Here is a 22,379-nt window from a genome sequence, read left to right as displayed (position 1 = left end):
AAGATTTCTCAGAGATGTGAAAATTATTAATATTGCATGTCTAAAACCAAAATAGCTTAAATCTATATAATGAATGTAAACTATTACAGTACTATTATTAAAAATATTTTATGAGTATATTTATAACATCATAGTATTCCAAGAACTAAAGCTTCTGACTTTAAGTTGACCTGTGCTTTTTATGAAGAAAGTTTCAATACTTGTGAAAAAAAACAAAACCGAATAATTGCTGTAAAACAATAGTTTGTGAACACTACTTCAGACTTTCTAACCATACTCTAGGGAATCCAAGAGCTCATTTCCTGTGAACTTCTATTACTTATGTTTTATGTTAAGAGGTTATATTGGTTTGCAAAGGCATTAGTTAGCCTGAAAACTAGTCTCTAGAGAATTTGTTTCATTATTAAATGCAAAATAAGATACTAAATAGCAGGATGAAGGCAACTTTCACATTTACCAAAATTACCTAATAGGCTTACAGAGAACAGGTGATTATCACTGAATTCTGGAGTATTAAGCATGTCCAGTTGAAATAAGGCATACACGGGCTCTTCTAAATATGAGGGAATCTTCATCTGTTATTTCTCAGAACCAAAAACACAACATGTACAGACAGAAGTTATGATAAAGATGTAAGGAAGGCACCCCCTACTTGGGTTGAAAAATGCAGGAGAGGAGATTCAAAATGGCGGAGTAGATACATGTTGTGCTTGCCTCATCCCATGAACACATCAAAATTATAACTAAATTATAGAACACTCAGCCTGAGAACCATCTGAAGTCTAGCTGCACAGAAGTTTTATAACTAAGGATATAAAGAAGCCATGTCAAGACTTGTAGGAGAGGCAGACACATGAAATGGGCAGTTGAAAATCAGGAGAGATATCTCTGCCACAGAGGTTCCCCAAAAGGAACAAGGGATCGCAGCTCCCCACACCAGGCTCCCCAGCCCAGAGAACTGGTGCTGGGAAGATGAGCCCCCTCAACTCCTGGCTGTGAAAAACAGTGGGGATTCCGACTATCCAGGTGGGATGGAAGGCTGGGGGAAACCCAGACATCCTCTTAAAGGGCCCATGCAGGCACTCACCCTGAGTTCTGGCAGAGGAATAATGACTCTGAAGGCATCGGAAACATATGGGGAGAGATTCATTTGTGTAACTCCAGGGCAAGGACTGGAGAGACAATCCCCATTTTCTCTATGTGGGGCCCTTCTCCCCTGCAGCCTGAAGGTGGGTGCCATCTTTCCTGTGTTGAGCCCACCCCTACAGGCCAAATCTGAATCTGATTGGCTTGGTGAGCTCAGCTGTTCCACCCTGTTGACTCACTGAGACCCTGCCTCACCCAACTTGTTTACCATAGGAGGCTTTATCAGCAGCTAACCCTTACGGGAGCTGGCAGGTGGCAGCATGCCTCTGAGAGTCCTGGCTTTTTGCAGAGCTACCCCAGACCCAGTACTAGTGGCAGCCATCCTCGGTTCAGAGCGTGGCCTCTCCCACATGCCCCCAAGTATAGCACAGGCAGAAACTGACTGCGGATCTCTTTGTTGATCCCAGAAGGTACTCCCCAGAAAGTCACAGGCAGTGGCTGATGTAAGCCATCACCAGGGCTCCTTCCAAGAGACCCCAGAAGCAAAATACTTGGAGGTTAGCTGCAGACGACAGCAGAGCAACATCCAATTAGCCCCACAAGTGGCACACACGAAGGGTCGTCTCAATAGGCACCAGAGCCTGCTGGGGCAAATTCCACTCTGTGGGGTAAGGCCCCCCGCCCCACAGCAGTCCATGAGCTGGGGACATGGCCAAACCCCACAGCCAGTCAGCCTGAGGGTCAATACCACCCACTGACATGCCAATAGCAATCAAGGCTCAACTATAACAGGAGGGCACACACAACCCACACAAGGAACACTCCTGGAGCACCTGGTTCAGGTGACCTTGGAGGGGCCACTGAGCCCCTCAGGATACTCACTACATAAGACCATCCAGCAAGATTGGGAGACATAGCAGCCCTAGCTAATACATAGAAACAAACACAGAGAGGCAGCCAAAATGAGGAAACAAAGAAATATGTCCCAAATGAAGGAACAGGAGAAAACTTCAGAAAAAAACTAAACAAAATGGAGGCAAGCAACCTACCAGGTACAGAGTTCAAAACAATGAATATAAAGATGCTCAAGGAACTTAGTGAGAACTTCAACAAAGAGATAGCAAGCATAAAAAAGGACATAGAAACCATAAAAAAGAACTAGTCAGACGTGAAGAATACAATAACTGAAATGAAGAATGCACTAGAAGGAATCACCAGCAGACTAAATAAAGCAGAGGATCAAATCAGTGATTTGGAAGATAAGGTAGCAGAAAACACCCAATCGGAACATAAAAAAGAAAAAACAATATAAAAATTGAGGACAGTTTAAGAGACCTTTGGGACAACAGCAAGAGTAACAACATTCGTATCATAGGGGTACCAGAAGGAAAAACTGAAAGCAAGGGGTTGAGAATCTATTTGAAGAAATAATGACTGAAAAATATCCTAACCTGGTGAAGGAAATAAACACACAAGCCCAGGAAGTGCAGACAGTCGCCCCAAAAAATGAACCCAAACAGACCCACACCAAGACACATCATAATTAAAATACCAAAGGTTAAAGACAAAGAGAGAATCCTAAAAGCAGCAAGAGAAAAGCAGTTGGATACCTACAAGGGAGTTCCCATAAGACTCTCAGCTGATTTCTCAACAGAAACTCAGCAGGCCAGAAGGGATTGATCAAAAAATTCAACATGGTCCCAGGGTATTCTAGCCAGCAAGGCTATCATTTAAAATCAAAGGACAGATACAGAGCTTCCCAGACAAGAAAAAGCTAAAGCAGTTCATCAGCATCAAACCAGTATTACAAGGAATCTTAGAGGAACTTAAGACAGGGAAAACAAAAGAGATAAAAAATATGAATAATAAAATGGCAATAACTACATATCTGTCAACAATTGCTTTCAATGTAAATGGTTAAAAGCTCCGATCAAAAACATAGGGTGGTTGAATAGATAAGAAAACAAAACTCATACATATGCTGCCTACAAGAGACTCATTTCAGACTCAAAGACACACACAGTATGAAAGTAAAGGGATGGAAAAAGTTATTTCATGAAAATGGAAACAAAACCAAACGAAACAAAAAAATCTGGGGTAGCAATACTTATACCAGACAAAATAGACTTTAAAATAAAGGCTATAAGAGGAAACAAAGAAGGACCCAGTAATCCCACTTATGGGTATTTATCTGAAGAAACCCAAAATGCTACTTTGAGGGGATGTGTGTATCCACATGTTCACTGCAGCATTGTTTTCAATGGCCAAGATGTGTAGGCAGCCTAGGTATCCATCGATGGATGAATGGATAAAGAGTAGGTGGTACACATATACAGTGGAATATTGCTCAACCAGGGAAGGGAATGGGTTCTTGTCATTTGTACTGCGTGGATGGACCTGGAGGTTATTCTGCTGAGTGGAGCATGTCAGACAGAGAAAGACAAATGCAATGTGATTTCGCTTATATGTGGAATCTAAAGAACAAAATAAACAAACAAAACAGAAACAGACTCATAGATACAGAGAACATTTTGATGGTTGCCAGATGGGAGAGGAGTTGGGGTGGTGGGTGAAAAATGGGAAGGATTAAGGAGTACAAATTTGTTGTTCCAAAGTAGTAATGGGGATGTAAGGTATATCATAAGGATTATAGTCAATAATATTGTAATTACTACATATGGTGTCAGGTGGGTACTACACTTATCAGGGTGTAGATGGGAGGGGGTTAGGGGGCAGGGTGAAAAAGGTGAAGGGATTAAAATATACAAATTGGTAGTAACAAAATAATCATGGAGATGTAAAATACAGCATAGGGAATATAGTCAATAGAATGGTAATAACTACATATAGTGCCAGGTGTGTACTAGACTAGTCACTTCTTAAATTATGTAAATGTCACTTCTTAAATTATATAAATGTCTAAACATATGCTGTACAATTGAAATTAATATAACATAATATTGAATATCAAATGTAATGAAAAAATTAAAAGGAGGGGGAAGATGAAGGGCAATAAGTGGTCTAAATTTTCAGGTATAAAACAAATAAATCACGGTGATGTAATACATAATATATGGAATACAGTCAGTAATATTATGATGGTGTGGAACGCTGTCAGATGGTTGCTGGACTTATCATGGTGATCACTTCATTAGGTATATAAATGTTGAATAACTATTGTGTACATCTGAAACTAATATAACATTGTATGCTAACTATATTTTTAATAATTTTTTTTTTTAATTCAGGAGAAAGGGACCTAACCCATTTCTCTCCAGGCCAGCCCCTGTGCTTAGCCAGGGTCAACTCCACCCACTCAACATCCCCAGCACCATGATTCGATTATGTAAAGGAACCTACTATATTGTTCTAAATCATTGTCAGTTAAATCAATGGCAATGAAAATATTTCATGCCCAAACAACTCTTTATCGATAATTGATAATTCACACAATGGAGCAACAGCCTGTTTGAACCAACACTTACCATACATGTTACTTGCTTTTTAAGAGACTATAAACTATTGGAAAAGCTAATTTTCCTATTTTATGCTAAACTTCACTATGTAATTCCAGAAAAACAAAACTGTTCACTTTTTGAACAAGTTACTAAGATAAACCAGTGCATGCACAGTGTAGTCGGAAGATATCCAGCCCAGGAGTAAGGAGATAGAAATTCTGGACCTGGCTCAACCTTTGAAATTTTTGAAAAATTACTTCTCTCTGTCAGTGTTTTAATCTATTAATTAAGGAAGTTGGGCTCAATGGAAGTTTTCCAAACTTTGTTACAACAAGATCCCTTTACTGCAACAAAATTTACTAATGAACTCAACCTGTTAAATGATAAAAGTGAACCAGCTCTGATTGAAAAGAGTGCATGAATCCCAAGCTTCACCAATTGCCTTCTTGTCTACCCCCCAATTCAGATTACAAGCCACTAAGCTTTAGAATCTCTAAGGCCCCTCTGTGACTCCATGTGAATGACAAAGAAAATAAATAAAATAGATATTAGTTTTCAAAAACTGATCATGAGTTGTCTGGGGCTCTGGAAAAGAGTTTAAGAGAAAGATAGAGGGAAGAAATGGATAGCCATCTCTCAGTGGTTCTAGATTCTGGCTACTGGGGGCCTTGCTTTAGAGAATCCCTTTTCTCTTGCTGTCACTCATTTCTGGTTTGAAAAGCCAAAGCAGTCAAATAATAGAGTCAATTAAAAAGAATAATTTTCTTGTAATGAGTTTCATATTATCTGTATCAATTCACTCTCCCCAGAAAACCAAATTATGTTTAAGGTATAGATTGCCTCCTATATATTTTTGCCTTGTATGTAATTCTATGTCAAACATCCCTTAGGAATACAACCAATTATAATCTTATTCAAAGACAAAATCCAAAGTAATACAAAATTAACTCTGTTATTAAATGGCAGTTTGAGACAATACTAAGCTGAATTTGCAGATGACAAATTCCTACTATTGGTATTCAGGAAAGATTTTTCTAATGGAAAACTAGTATGCTTGATGAGCTGAAAATTTGAAACAAACTTGAGGACAAATGGTGTGATAGAAAAATAAATTCATTTAATTCATTCATTTAACAAATATTATTTGAGCACCAGCAATCCAGCAATGTGCTGGACAATATTCTAGATGTTGGAAATATAGCTGTGAACAATACAAACAAAAATCCCTGTCCTCATAAAGCTTATAATATTCTCATTTCATTTCCTTTATTTTCTTTCTTTTTTTCTTCTCTCTCTCCCCCTTCCCTATCCCTTTTTCTCTCTTTTCCTCTCCTTCCCTCCCTGCCTTCCCTATACTTCACATTTCCAGAAGGAAATAAAGGTGATAAGGGCAATATATTCTGCAGAATAAGAAAATTAACCTAAAGTTTGAGGTCCAGAAGAATACTACACATTCCTTTGTAGGGCATGGGCCACTGGTGAACACTATCTATTTGAGCTATTATTAATAGCATTGTCATTACTATAGTATAGAATAAGGTAGTGGAAGCAATAAGCAAAGAAGAATAAGAGAGGAGGGGGAGAAAGAAGAGAAAAGGGTAGAGGAAATAAAGAAAATCAGAAATTGGAATTAGAGATGATCACAATTGTCAGTCAGAGACTGCTTTGGTGCAGAGAAGTAATTGTCCTTCAGTATTCATTCTCCTCTTCCTTCCTTTTGGCAATAGAACGATCCCACCATAACTACTTACTTTCAGTGGGACACATAATTGCCTATCCCCAAATACACTTCCCAGACTCCTTTCCAGCTAGTGTGGCCATATGACCGAGTTCCAGCCAATGGGATGTGAAAGGAAGTGGTATAAGCAATTTCAGGTCATATCTTTCTGAAGAAAGTTGCTTCCCATCCCTACTTATGACCCTACCACCACGAATGCAGGCTGGGACAAGGACACAGTGGTGGCAATCCAAGTTTCACTGTGCATGTGGGGATCATGTTCCAGGAAAATAAAAGTAACCTATATTCCTTGAACTTATAAAACAGAAACACCTATACGCCTTCTTTCCTTTTTGAGTCACTGTATTTTAGAGTCTCTTTGTTACAGCAGCTTAGATTGCACTCTAATTAACATAAGTTCCTTCTACCTTATTACTGATTAAAAAATGGAAACAAAAATATAGGGATAGATGCAAAGAGACAACACCCAATATGTGCCTCTGCTTTGATGTTATGAGAGCTAAAATCCCCAGGGAGCCTTAACTCTAGCTCAGTTCTTAGTGTCACGTCACTCTAAGAAAGCTTCATAAAGTGATTCTGAGGATTTCCACACACACTTCAGGTAGGTCAGATTTCAACCAGCCAAAAGAAATTGCTGCAGGAGGCTGAAATCATTCACTATACTTAAATGTTAGCTATGGCTGCTTACTAGTTTCCTAATACATGGAACTTAAAAATACACCTTTTGTCCTATTACACAAACATCTCTACCTTACCATTTTGTTGAGAGGGATTGAATTAAGTATTTCTACTCATAGTCTTTTTAATATCATGACAATAAAATAGAGAGTGGCAGAGAAGATCACAAAGATTGTATACACAAACTGGGCAAATACAGACACAGAATACAGAATATACGTAGGTACAAACCAATCACACTTTATCACTGAGATTGCCTTCTTTCCTCAGAAACTTTTCTCTAGTTATTTGGAGAATACCATGTATAATTATTAAAACTTATGCTTTGAACTACTGCTAAATTTTTCTCTTCCATTCATTTTATGTTTGATATTTGCTACTAAGATATTGAGAGCCATTTTTTAGTCTAACGTGAAAAAGATATTTATATATTTTAATAATCCAGGTAATTAAGCATCAAAAGTAGTAGAAAACTAGGTTAAACATGGTGATGTAATAAAAATGTTTAGCATGTCTTGACATTCCATTTTTCTTCAGACTTTTAATTGTTTGCTTTTCCTCCTACATACCACAATAAAACATAGTTACAATCAACGTGTGATGACAATTGTTTTCAGGGTTGGGTTTGCATTCTTCTAAATATATTGGCATTTGTAAGCTGGAAAAGATAGATGTAATCAACCACCCTCAGACAAAAGTAGGATGACTATTCTGGCAAAATGTTCAAACCACATTAAGCCCTAATTTGAAATGATGTTTGAAAGAAAGCAATGCAACTAGGACCAATTTATTTGTACAGCAACTAAAAACTGAACTTACTAGACATATTTAAGAGATGGAAACAATTAAATGCATTTGTTTTCTAAATAGACCAAATATATTAGAAACTTCGAGTATAGAAAAAATCCAATTTTACCAGACACTATTATTTGTTGCTGTGCAATACTTAAATCATTTTCTTTAATGGCCCTCTGAGGTTGTTCTAATAAAACATGCTATTTTTAAGAGTGAGTAAACAATCTGTTTAATTTCACATTATCAATATATCATAGAGTTGTATTCTAATTAGCAGCATATGGAAGGAAGTAGCTTTGAGGAAGGGTGGGACAACTTAAACAGAATGTCATTTTCTTGGGGAGGGGCTATTGTTGGCTTTCATTTTTGTTTTTCTGAAAAGATAAATCTCGATGCTTTCTCCCTTGTATTGAAATCAAGTTCCTATGGTATTCTAGTAAAATTATGTCATGTGAGTTCTTTTCGGGTACATATCTAGACACAATAGGCACTCGGCTGAAGATAACAATTGTTCTGGCTCCAAAAAGATTGAAATAATGCCGTTTATATCCAGAATAATATCCTGCCCCAAATGCGGGATGGCCAGATACCAGCATATCATCAAGTCTTTGGCTAATATATGTACCCTGACCACTCAATCATGGAGAGTTTAAGACCAAGTGTCCTAGACTCTCTGGCGTCTTCTCCCTCAGGCTATATCCTGACAAGTCTAGCTAAGAGAGGTGGATCCTTACACAACATAATGAAGCACAGGTCTGGGAGGGCAGTACTGCCAAGGCCACACTGACGTTTGCCAAGAATTGATGCTACAGAGTATTGAAAACAGGATAGGCCCCTTCTCAGTTCTCCTCCTCCACTACTAGTGTGTAGAATAGTCTGATGAACATATGAATGAATAAACATCAAGAGGAATTTTTTTCCATAAGGATCACACATCACTAGAGAAAGTATAAGGTCTGCCCCAGCATGGAAGACACAGGAATGACTGGTAGGAAAGGGAGAACACTCAGTAGTTTTTAAATTTCATTACTGCATCTCAGTACTACCATAAGTACTCAAAGAGCTTATTTACTTTATGTAGAAACACTAACAATTCATGTGCATGGCATTTTCCTAACACTAGTTGTTTCTCCTAGAAATCTGTCTAGGATTAGGAGAGTATTTGACTTTGATATCTTGTGTATTCAAGCTGCTGACAAACAAGTTAAGGAGATCCTGCTGATAAAAGCATTCAGCTTCAAGATACTTAAGAGGTTAAAATATTGGTGAGACAACTAAAGCATGACTGAAACATCAAGTCTAACGAATTGCTTCATTCTATACCAGTATAATATTTCATATCTAGCAAGTCTAAAGCACATTCTAATTGAGCTAAAAACCAATGAATGCTTCAGATACTACAACTGTAATTATTCAGCTCTTTAGCTACAATATTTAAAGATTCAAGTGTTTCTTCTAGTTAAAAAGTACATTAATAATTAAAATATAAAAACATATGTAATAAAAATACATTTAGACTTATTTATGTAAAACAGAAATGGTCCAAAAGAACAATTCTATACATAAAGGATAAGAAAGTTGAAAAGGATTTTTAAAGAATGAGCTCCTGAAGAAAAGTTCAAATTATTGAGCAAGGATAGTCATAAAACTTAAATCAACCAGCAAACATTAACTGAGACACTGTTTCAAGTGTCATGGCACACAACATACAACCTCTCACTTCTATCCACCTCACAGGATGAACTCTTTACTGAATGTATAGACCAATGTGCTATCAAGAATAGCTAATCTTTAAGTAGCTACTCTTGCTTAGAGTTTTGCGAGTTGTAAGAACTGCCTTACCATGCCCCTACATTTTCCGTGTCTGTCTTACAACACACAAGATACACTGTTACTAAAGGCATATGTTACGTACTGTAACTTCAGCATTACATTTTAAGCCCTTAGACATGCTATTGGAAGCCCTTACTAGGCAGACCTTTCCAAACTAACCAGAACATATCCTTTTAATAAAAAATAATAGCTATGTTCTCATTTTCAAAGTTTGCGATTAAAACCTACAGTGAAAGAATCCAGCTGAGAAGAAATTTCCTTTTGGTTCAAAAAAAATAATGTCATTAAATTTATCGGAACAATATGAAATGAAGATGTTGTTGTTGGGTCCTTCACTTATAATGGAAACCAAATAGGCTTGCTGGCTTAGTTAAGTCCATAAATTATTTGTCACATAACATTTCAACAATAATTTTAAACATAAAAATTAAGGTACAAAAGAAAATCCCACTATCAATGATAATCAAACTAAGCAATTACACATCTTTTTGCATGTGATTTAACTGCCCAGATTTCAAAGAAAACCACATAAGCTCACATGTTAAAATAGTGCTTTTATATATTTTAATCATGGGAGGACAGCGTTTCAAAACATAACGTAGTATTGGGTGCCATTCCAACTGCCGTTTCAGATCCTTTGACATGGAAGCTTTGTTTGCTAATCTTGGCTTATACTTTTAAAAACAACTTACTATAACTTTACATGGTAGCATTCTACTTTTCTTATAGTTTATAACCTAAAAATTGCACTGTTAAATTGCTTTTGATATTGACAAAGGGCACTGTTACTCATTTAATTTTTTACATGGAGCTGAAAGGTACATGAATCATCCTTTTGAAACTTGGAATGCAGGCAAAACAGTGGATGTGAATGGAGACTAAGTAAATAATTCCTCTCATCATCTAAACTTTTTTTCAGGGCATCAGCCCTGGAAAAAGTCATTTTCTTTGCAGTAGCCTATGGCCCTTAAAAAAAAAGAAATGGTGACAAATTTATTCCCAGAGAGCAGTTTATTTACCATAAGATGTGGCTCAGTGAAGTGTTTTGTGTTCTGGAAATGTGAAGTTAATTCTTCCTGTCAGAACCTTAGGAAAACAGGCACATTGTAAACATGCTTTTGCATTTTAGAGCTGGCCCTCCTTTTATTTTAGAAGCGAGTTGTTTCTATGTGTCCCATAAATCAGCGTTCTTAGATGTGCAGAAATAAGTAACTTAATAGTATCTTTGTATGACAGATCTCATATAACATACATGAACACACCTTTCATTCTCCATATGGGATTGCAAAGGGGAATAAGGGTACAAAATGAAATCCTTAGAGATGAAATTGAATTTAGCTAAAGTGATACTTCTTGATGACGAATTTTAAGCTCCTTCAAATAGTGTCAAGTCAGAGCCAAGGCTCAATACTGCCATCTCCTTCTTAAATGCTGAAATACAAGAGCAATCTCAGGATAAAAATACAGGAAAACAAAGCAAAGACAAGTAGCTATTGGACACACAAAATTCCCCAAACACATAATTTTTATGTTTGTCATTTTGGAAGGAAAGTCTAATCACTAAGGATAGTATATATGCTCTATTAAATTAATAAATATTTTAAACTACAAAATGACTAATTTTTTTTGAGGCTTGCCCCCTCCCAGAAAAGACAAAATATACAGTTAAGTTATTCATTCTATTATTGATAATAGTCCAATTTATTTTCCTTAGTTGAAAGATATTTAAGGATTGAGATGCCGACTAAGGCAGTCAATAAAGTCAGCCTTAAATTTAAGCAGAGTCATTCACTGAACTATATTGTAGGGCTCTTTTATTCATTCTCTGATCTAATAGTTTTCTTACCTAGTAACAGATACCTGAAAATCCACCATGAGAATGCTTTCTTTAACTTAAACCTTTGAACTCTATTAAAATGCAAATAGCTCGCTGAGAGGTAAATTTGCAATGTATTATCAACTATGTAGATCTGATTGTGCATTGCACTTCAGTACGATGACAATCATTTTCTGGAGAGTTTCTTTCCTTCACTGTATCAATCTTGATAAATTATATGATGATTCCAGGGTTAGTTCCTCTTAAGGGTAAGATTTAGCTGAAGAGAAGAGATAGGGGGCCTCCAGTATAGTGGGTGATGAGTAAGTAGAATGGGAAGGCTGAGTAGAAGAGTGTTTCTCAGGGAATCGTTTAGGTATCACATTTATAGGACTTAAGGGGTCATACCCATGTTGTATGAAACACAACACAACCTCAATTGACAATAGTCACAATATGTATTTCACTAAAATAAAGGTTAAAGCACTAGATTAGTTTTATCGTTAACATCTTGAACAATTTTTCTTTTTCAAAAGAACAAAAATGCTAATTTGGAATCTCTCGTTCCCAAACCGAATAGATGACTACATTTCTCATATCCAAGCAAAGAGGGATACATTCAGAATCAGCCTGAGGGAATCAGAGGCCCAGGGGAGGCATTGTTCCACCCTAGGTATTCTCACCCTATTTAGCAAAACCACTTTTTTCCCCCTGGTCTATTGAGATCTAGGAGAGAAGCCTAGAAGGAACAAGGAAATTTATCTTCTGTTAGCTGTTGAACAGGTTACTCACTGACAGAACAGCTCTGTTGTCCTGGCTGGTACACAAAAAACCCACATCCTTAAAGGTGGGGTTCATAGTCAAGAAAGGCCACTGACCCAAGGGGGAAAAGAGGATGCGCTCACTCTTACTGCAGTAGTCATAAAGGACCAATGCTCTTACGTACAACACGAGTGATAAAACGAGATGCAGTGTTCAGACTTGAGAAAGAGAAAATGAGATAGGAACATTTCTGTGAATCTATTAAGTGAAGAACACACGTCATAAAAACTACAAGAATTATATTAAAATTTAACCACAAAAATGTAATAGTATGATAATGTTCCTATACCTCCTAAATTCAATAATTCAAAACTTAAGATTAAGTAGTTCTTTAAGTAAATTGACTATGAAATGAATCAGATTTAAGAGAATTTCTCCCTGCCTCTAATAACTAGGAGTTTTTTATAGAAAAGTTTACTGGAGCAAATTATCTCCTCACCTACCAACTCCAAGTTTACGTAATCTGTGTTTCAAACATTTGGGCTTCCGACTTTTTAATGAGAAGTATATATTTCGCGTGCATTTAATGTCATTTGAAAGAATATGTTTTCAAAGTTATAAGATGTATTACAAAAGGTAAAAATGACAGATGTTTTTAAATGACTAAAGAGGACTTACTTCATACTTATCAATACTGCCGTTGGTTCTCTAAGAGGGCAATGCCTGTTTACAGTCTTTCATCCAGAGTTAGAAACAAAGGACACCAAGCACACGGCCAAACTCTGCAACGCAGAGGACACAGGTGAATCTACCGGTGCAGGACTGCAGGACAAGGAACGCCAGATCTGAGGACTTTGCCTTGGTCCCTTGAATAAAAAGACGCTGCATGCTACAATGCCTGCCATTCCTCAAGATTCATTACCAGGCATGTTGGCTCAGTTGTGGAGGAAAACATAGTCAAGGGAAAACATTTGGAGCTGGGTTGTTTTATCTAACACCCTCGTCTAATTGTTAGTAAGTGGCAGCATCCCCACTGGCAGGCCCAGCAGTAACAATAAGAGAACACAACACAGAAGTTTCTCCATATATAAATCGCGAGAATGAATATATACTGCACCTTGAAGAGTGACACTGTCCTAACTGGGATAAGCACCGCCAGCCTCATCCTTCTGTTATTTCCTCTTATAAGGGGAAAACTGAAAGGGCTGTGTGGGTGGGGGTTACAGAACTGAAGTCACTTGCTAGGTTGGTGCAAAAGTAATCACGGTTTTTACAATTATTTGTCTTTTGAACCGCAATTACTTTTGCACCAACCTAATAAATGGTGACAGGATAGTAAGAAACTAATAAAAGAGCCAAAAAAAAAATTTCTTTGCAAAACATATCATGGCAAAGGCCTTTTAATCTTAGGGACTTCAGGAAATGCCCAAAGGGCATATACTAAGGACGACGGTGCACCCTTTAAAAGTGACTTTCAAAATTTTTCAGAACTCCAGACCACTTGTGCTGGGCAAAACGTTTAACGACCGCACTTGCTCTTAGATGCAGCACATGAAATTATTGAAGAGTAGCCCTGATTTTCCTGATACTTACCATATTCAGGAGATCATGTCTTCGTTAGCTGATTACAGGATGGGGCATGATTTTTACCCTGAGGTAAGTTGTATGAACATGAGATTGATTAATCTAAGGTTCCTAATCTCACTGACCTATTGAATGGGAATAAAATTGCCTGTTAATGCAAATGAGTAGAGGGAAATGTATAAGGAACAAGAAAAGCACATGATCATTTATAATATATGGGTCCCAGCATGTAATCCGTTTTCACTGAAAACGTGCTGACTTCCTCAAATACCAGGAGTGGGGAATTCATGATGAAGAAACCAACTCCCTTCCTTAGATCCCATCTCATCTCATGCTCCAACCTTTCTCTTTCAAGAACGAGCTCAAAAGTCAAGTTCTTCATCAAGTGTCCTCTGATCCCCAGAGATAAGAGTAAACATTTCTGATCTCTACTGACAATAGTTTCTCTTTCTGTCTCCCTCATCATGCTCTACCATACATTTTTCTTTCTTGCCTCCTTCCCACCCCTGTTTTATTGAGATATAGTTGACATGGAACACTGTATTAGTTTGAGGTATACAACATAATGATTTGGTATATATATGTATTACAAAACAATTACCACAATCTTTAGGTTAACATCCATCACCCCACATAGTTACAGGTTTTTTTCTTGTGATGAGAACTTTTGCTTTCTTGTTATGAGAATGTTTTTGTTTCTTGAGGAACTTAACCATCTTGATTATCTCCGGAACAATTTGGATGATGCCTTGCCCTAATAGGTCATCAAACTCCTTCCTGACATTTCTGAGAATGTATCTTGTGATAAAGAATTATTTTTTTTTCTTGTTGAATTCCTCTAATTATTTACAAGTCCTTCCTTATGTAACTTATGTAACCACTTTGTAACTTCTATCCATAGATCCAAATTATGCAATTTTAGAATAATGCAGAAGTCTAATCTAACTTTCATGGTATAATACTTCATTATGTTTTATTTGCCAGACCAAACGCCCTCCTATAAGAAATGGCTTCTAACATCCTTCATCATCTTTGTCATCCATTTAAATATATCTTCCATTTCATCAATATCCTTAAAATCTTCCCATCAGAAAGATATCAGAAAATTAATACGAGAACAATAACAAATATATGAAATAACAAAGTACTACAGAAGCACAGTAGAAGGAACAATTATCTGGCTTGAGAAGTAATCCATTAATAATCAGTGAAATAACTGAATAAGACTAAACCAATGTCAGAGAATCCTACAGCACCCCCTCAAACACTCTGGGGGGTCACAGTTTTCCAAGGTGTACAGCAAATAGTAAACAAAACTAATAACAACTAACATTAATTGAACATATAACATGTACCATTGTATATGCATTTTTCACACATTAGGTCATTTAACCCTCATAATAATCTTTGGAATAGATATTGCCATTACCTCAATTTACAATTATTTGCTAAAGGTTACACAAATAAAAGGAAAGTTGGGACTTCATCCAGGTATATCTGGTTCCAAAGCCCAAGCTTTTAAATCTTATGTTATGTTGCTTAGTCTTAAAAATAAATAGGTAGGTAGGTAGACAGACAAAGAGAAAATTAAAAGTAGACGTGGTCACATAAATCTGGAAAACTCTTATATAAAGAATCAGGTAACTGCTCGATTTCTCAAAATCTTTAAAATGCTAATTTTTCTTGCTAAACTCCATTAGAGGGATGTAGTTTATCATGTTTCCCAAACTTATTTACCAGAAATATTTTTTTCTAAGAGCATCTTGCAAACCTAGTGTTCCCAGGATACATTTTGGAAAATGCCACATTAGGTTAAGAACAACTCTTTAAAATTTTTTTTGAAGTACATTTGTTTAATCAGTTATGGATCTGTCCACTGGTGCTTGTGCAAGTAAATTTTCATAACTGATTTCTTAACTTGGAGAGACCAACCACCTAAATACAGTCTGGGGAGTAGAGAGGAATGTGGCTTGACAGTAGCTCATTCTTTTCTTAATTCGTTCAAAAGAAAGTAATGAACAGCTACCACAAGGGTGGTGGAGCTCTGTGCTAAGCACGAGGCATACAAACATGGCCATAACCCTGTCCCTTCTGTCAAGGCACTGATTGCTTTGGGGGGATGTGGACAGAGACACACACTGAGCATTTTTAGGGGCGGGACTCACATTGTGTGCACAATCAGAGTAGCCTCATGTAGAAGCTTTGAATGGAGACATGTAAAGAAATAACAGGATATATATAATGAGTACATTTGAATCATAAACAATATTTAGAGTCCATCAAAAGGAAATGTAATTCAATTTGCATCTAGTATCAGGGAATATTTCACCAAAGAGGGGCTGCACCCTCCGTCTTCTAGCTCTGATCACTAACAGTGGTCCAAATGTTTTATTGGCTTTCCTGTCCCCCAGTGACTGAGAATTTGTTTCCCAAAAAATACTGTAAATGAAAGTGTCACTAACTTTAAAATTGCTCTTTTTACAAAACAATTTGAATACTGATGTATATAGGTTGGTATACCTGATAAAAATTTGCTACTATGTCTTCAGTATTTAAAATCCAATATCAATTAGACACTTGCTTCTCTGGAAAATAATATTGGGGTAAAACATGTGCCCTATGAGCCCTTAGGGCCTATATCCACAGATAATGGGAAATCACTTATATAATATTATGAGCGAGAATGTTAAAAACGTAAATTGGTTGCTTTCTAAAGCATTTTAGTATCTGAAAAATTGCAGCATTTGGAAAAAGAAAAGACTTCAAGATTATTGCAAAATGTCCCAAGTGACATCTTGGACTAATTTAATCTGGAGAGCTCAGGGGAAGGAGGTAGAAAGGAGTGGCGCTGAGCTAGAGTCAGGCTTGGTGAGCCTGCTTTGGACTAGTTGTTCGTCTAATTCCTCAGTTTCAATCATCAACAGCTAAATGAAAATAAGCACATACAACTGAAAAGATAAAAAAGGTTCAAACCTACGGAAAATAAAGTATGTGATTTTCCTTGTTATGGAGCAATTTTTAAAACTAAAAGAACCAAAAAAACCCGGAAAAAACCCACGCTGCAAAACAACATGCCACGTAATGCTTTGTGTCCCACCAGACACTCCCTCTGACTAAACTCTCAAAATTTCCCATTTAATATAATGATGTGTTGTAAATAGTGAAAAACTGGAAAGAACAATATATCCAAGAACAGGGGATTGATTAAACAAATTGTGGAATGCCTTTATTAAAAAGTGGTGTTTACACTCATGACATAAAATGACAGAAATATCATTATTCAAAAATATGAAATTTTACAAACTCTATCATAAGAATCCTATACATACAGTTATAAACACAAACAAAAGACTTGAAAGAAATACATGAAAATAACCATGATTATCCCTGGGTGGTGGAGTTACTAGTGATTTTAATTTTCTTCATTATGCTTTCCTATATATTCCAAATTGCCCACATTAAGTTGTATTGGTTTTAAAAGAAAGAAAAAAATAATATCCTTTTTAAAGTACTTCCTTCTCATTTTATTTTTCCTTCATGGGGCACTGATTTAGGACCTTGAATAACAGCAGAATTTCCTGCTTCATATCACCTTTGTTCAAGCACATCTGTTAATATTCCTGGAGAGAGAAGATCCAGTTTAAAGTCTACATGCCTGAGATTACTACCTAAGGCTTATGCCACAGGACACATACAATAATAAACAGTTTTCCCAGTATATTATTGTCACCTGTAGCAAAGATAAAAATCTATTCGTGAGCATATAGCTGTGTTATAATGATTTCTTTCTTAAGCTGGATGGTTTGATTTCCAGTGTTGAAAATATCTGTAAGACCTCTTCTGAGGTCTTTTTGCATACAGATGTCACTGATATGCAAATAATGGGTAAACTGTGAATGGGAACTGGATAAATGGCCATCAAATGGAAAGAGGTGTACACTGGGTAGAAGTCAGGCCACCCGCACGCTTGTCCTGGTTATACTACTAAAAAGCTGTTTGACCTTGGAAAAGTCACAACTTCTTACAGTGTCAGTTTCCAAATTTGTAAAATTGGGAAATTAGACAATTTACTTGTCCGTGGAAGGACTCTACTGATAAGAGGGTTGCAATTGCATAAATATTGGAGAGTCACATACAGAACAGGGTGATACTTAGGTCAATGTGAACAGCTGTGAAAAGATTCTCCAAGGTCGAGAATTAACTAGAAGCCCCTGCCTAGTCTGCCACAAGCTAACTGAATGATTTTCTGAAAATCATTTGATCCCCTTGGGCTACTGTAAAACAAGGTGGGTAGACTAGACGATCACTGAGTTCCATTCTCCCTCTAAATTCTATGATTTGGAATTCAAATACCCTGTTTCCCCAAGCATAGGACCTAGCTGGACAATCAGCTCTAATGCGTCTTTTGGAGCAAAAATTAATATAAGGCCCAGTATTATATTATGTTGTCATATCATATCATATCATATCATATCATATCATATCATATCATATTATATGATATTATACCCAGCCTTATATTGTAGTAAAATAAGACCAGGTCTTATAGTAATTTTTGCTCCAAAAGATGCATTAGAGCTGATTGTCCGGCTAGGTCTTATTTTCCGGGAAACATGGTGTGACTAGAGAGGATGAAGGAAACAAGTCAAAAAAGAATTGCAATAAACATGAAATACTCTGACTTCCTTGTTTCTACACTGGGTTAGATTGTCTTTTGGTGGAAGGATAAGCAAGGGTAACTCCTACATTCCAGTTGATGGTAGTATAGCAATTATTTAAAAAAACAAAACAGAACAATTATGATTAGGTAAGAGGCAGAAAATTATGTATCCAAATGCTATTACTTTCCATATAATAATTAGCTCCAGAAGGCATAACCATCTAGCACTTCTTGGCAACCAGAAAGCACTCAATAAATATTTATTTTATGAGTTATGATTACTGTTGTTCTATTTGAATGAGGATGACTAGGAGCAGACAGTCTTCAGTGGAGAATTCTAGTGTTTGGAAATCCCTTTCCTTTGTGTTTCAAAAGACTCCAAGTCTACGGACCCATTAAACATCCATTATGTGCTTATGGTCTAGCACAGTCAGAAGGTCTCACCTGGGATATACGGTATTCCAGTTACTTTGATAGCTGTCCAAATCCTGTGGCAGGATCTCATTGTGTTGAGAAAGTGTCAGAAGGAACTCAAAGAACCTAACAATTCAAAAGAAATAATCTTTGCTCACATAAGTTAGGAGCAATTATGTTTTTCGACCTATAGTCCGATGAATGATATCAGAATTTTCAAAAATTTGGGTAATATATAAGGAAGTGGTCCCAAAGTGTTTCATCACATCTCTTTTTATCCTACACACAACTTAGGTTAAAAACACGGTCTACGTTTTCATTTTAATCGTAAGCCAGGGCCTTGCTGCACTGTGGCCCAGCTGATGGCTCTTCTCCCTGCACACGTGCTGTGTGTATGTTACAATCAGACGTTGAATAGCTTTGTCATTAATAAGGACTGGAATAAGCATTAGTTGTGCTATCACAGAAGTGGCAGTTCACTAATACTGCATCAACAAGACATCATTACAAAATCAGCAGGCAAGGTCTGACAGCACTGGTGCTTTACCAGAGCCACTGAAATGGAATTTGATCGATACCAATGCCCTTATTATTATATACCTAAATTAAGGGAGGAAACGCATTTGTGAAATTTATTTAATGATACATATAGTATTCATCCATGACTCATTGGTCATGATGCCACATGACCAATGTAACTGTACAGTTCACATGACGAGTTACTGAGACATTGAAAGGATTTTGTAGCGAGAAAGGATGTACATGTGTATAATTTTATATTTTTGGCAAAATTATACAATACACGCAATGCAATATAAAAATAAGAGGTAATTTATCACCACCTTCATTTCCACAAACTTACCCTGTATAGTTCAATTGCAGCAAAAAGTGTACATGAACATGACAGTCTAGTCCAATTTAATAAGTTTTTACAAAGTGACTGCTAGATATAGGACACTAAGGGACATTTAGGATTTGTTTATCACCTCCCTACCCTCAAGGAGCTTACAAGGACATTTTAGTTCTCCCTTATAAAGAAAATTCTAAAAATCAGTGGCTTTTTTAAAAAAAATTTCTTTAACAGTGTTCCCAGAAAGAGGTTTTCTGGAAATTAATGAATTGTATTTTCGCTACAGGCCTGTGTTTGGGAAGAGGACCATGGAACTGGATTTGATTTGAAAGAAAACAGCCAGGGTTTACTAGAAACTACTGAAACACATGGTTCTACAATACTAATATTAAAGGGATATTGCTTGCCTAGCCTGGTTTTGAGAATACCGGATTCCACTAAAGTAAAACAAAAAAGAAAAACAAGAAAGTGCTAGAGGTAGAATTTGTTATAATAATACAGCTCTAGGTTAGGCTGTAATAATAATAATAATAATAATAATAATAATAATATGCACCTTTTACTGGATACCAACCAAGTCCCAAGCTTGTTACAAACATTATCCTATTAACCCTGAAAAGTGAGTATTTTTACCCTCATTTTACAAATGAAGAAACTAAAACTCAAGGGGCTTAGGAAATTTGCCTGAGGTCACACAGCTATGAGTGGCAGAACCAGGAATATAATCCAGAAATATCTCACTCCAAACACCAGCAATTTCTGCTCATCACTTGCTTCTCTAGAGATAATTCTATGGATACCTTACATGAATACCTACCATTTGGCCCAAACAGATTTTTTTGACTTAAACTTTTTTTTAAAATTTTTATTTTTCTATTACAGTTGGCATTCAATACTATATTAGTTTCAGGTGTATAGTATGGTGATTAGACATTTATGAAATTTATGAAGTGATTTCCCCCTCCCCTATAAGTCTAGTACCCACCTGGTACTATACGTACATAGTTATTACAAGATTACACTATATTCCCTGTGCTGTGCTCTACATCCCCATGACTATTTTGTAACCACCAATTTGTACTTCTTAATCCTTTCACCTTTTTCACCCAGCCCCTCAACCCCTCCCATCTGGCAACCATCAGTTTGTTCCTTGTATCTATGAGTCTATTTCTGGTTTTTCTGTTCACTTATTTTGTTGTTTAGATTCCACATATAAGTGAAATCATATGGTATTTGCCTTTGTCTGACTTATTTCACTTAGCATGATATCCTCTGGGTCCATGAATGTTGTCACAAATGGTAAGATTTCCTTCTTTTTATGACTGAGTAATATTCCATTGTATATATACCTATATACCACTTCTTCTTTATTCAATTGCCTACTGATGGACACTTAGGTTTCTTCCATATCTTGGCTATTGTAAATAATGCTGCAATGAACATGGGGATGCATATATCTTCTCAAATTAGTGTTTTGGATTTCTTCAGATAAATACCCAGAAGTGGATTTCTAGGTCATAAGGCAGTTCTATCTTATCTATCTATCTATCTATCTATCTATCTATCTATCTATCTATCTATCTATCTACCTACCTACCTACCTATCATCTATCTATTTATTTATTTAGAGGAACCTCCATAGTATTTTGCATAGTGGATGCACCAATTTGCAATCCCACCAACAGCGCACCAGCGTTCCCTTTTCTCCACATTGTCTCCAACACTTGTTTGTTGATTTATTGATATGGCTCTTCTGTCAGGTGCGAAGTGATATCTCATTGTGGTTTTAATTTGCATCTCTCTGATGATTAGTGATGTTGAGAATCTATTCATGTGTCTATTGGCCATCTTTGTGCCCTCTTTGGAAAAATGTCTATTCAGGTCCTCTGCCCATTTTTTAATTCAAGTGTGTGTGTGTGTGTGTGTGTGTGTGTGTGCGTGTGTGTTAAGTTGTATGAGTTCTTTACAAATGTTGGATATTAACCCCTTGTTGGATGCATCATTGGTGATATCTTCTGCCATTCAGTAGATTGTCTTTTTGTTTTGTTGATGGTTTCCTATACTGCGCAAAATCCTTTTAGTTTGATGTAGTCCCATTTTTTTTTTTTTTGGTTTGTTTGTTTCCCTTGCCCAAGGGCATATATATATATATATATATATATATATATATATATATATATATCCATATCACGGAGTTTACTGCCTATATTTTCCTCTAAGAGTTTTATGATTTCAGTTATTGCATTTAAGTCTTTAATTCACTTTGAGTTTATTCTTGTATATGGTGTAAAAAAGTGGTCTAGTTTCATTTTTTGCATGCATCTGCCTACTTTTCCCAACACCAATTATTGAATAGACAATCTTTACCTCATTGTATATTCTTGACTCATCTGCCACAGATTAATTAACCGTATAGGTGTGAGTTTATTTCTGGGCTCTCTATTCTGTTCCATCAATCTGTGTGTCTCCTGTTTTTCTTCCAGTACCATGCTGCTTTGATTACTATAGCCTTGTAATACAGTTTAATATTAGGTAGCATAATACCTCCAACTTTGTTCTTCTTTATCAAGATTGTTGTGGCTATCTGGGGTCTTTTCTGATTCCATATAAATTTTAGGATTCTTTATTCTAGTTCTGTGAAAATGCTATTGGTATTTTGATAGAGATTGTATTGAATCTATAGAGTGCTTTGGGTAATACGGACA

At 36.4% G+C, this 22,379-nt stretch overlaps 1 protein-coding gene across 2 annotated transcripts in view; it reads right to left on the bottom strand.

The window, feature by feature from the left end:
- SLC25A21 (solute carrier family 25 member 21) overlaps positions 1–22,379 on the bottom strand; it is a 449,521-nt gene that overhangs the window by 399,468 nt on the left and 27,674 nt on the right. The window contains exon 2 of one of the 2 annotated variants that reach the window (XM_074328168.2): positions 18,855–18,950. The exons of the other annotated variant lie outside the window; for it this stretch is intronic. Coding sequence (XP_074184269.1) covers positions 18,855–18,915 — 61 coding nt within the window. The 5' untranslated portion in view covers positions 18,916–18,950. The remainder of the gene's footprint in view (positions 1–18,854; positions 18,951–22,379) is intronic. 2 annotated transcript variants of the gene reach the window in all.

Source organism: Rhinolophus sinicus, chromosome 3, assembly GCF_057876585.1.
Source record: "Rhinolophus sinicus isolate RSI-liver-muscle chromosome 3, RSI-T2T, whole genome shotgun sequence".
In the NCBI taxonomy this organism is placed as follows: domain Eukaryota; kingdom Metazoa; phylum Chordata; class Mammalia; order Chiroptera; family Rhinolophidae; genus Rhinolophus; species Rhinolophus sinicus.
The sequence above is the reverse complement of the archived record's forward strand: the minus strand, read 5'-3'. Positions and strand labels throughout refer to the sequence as shown.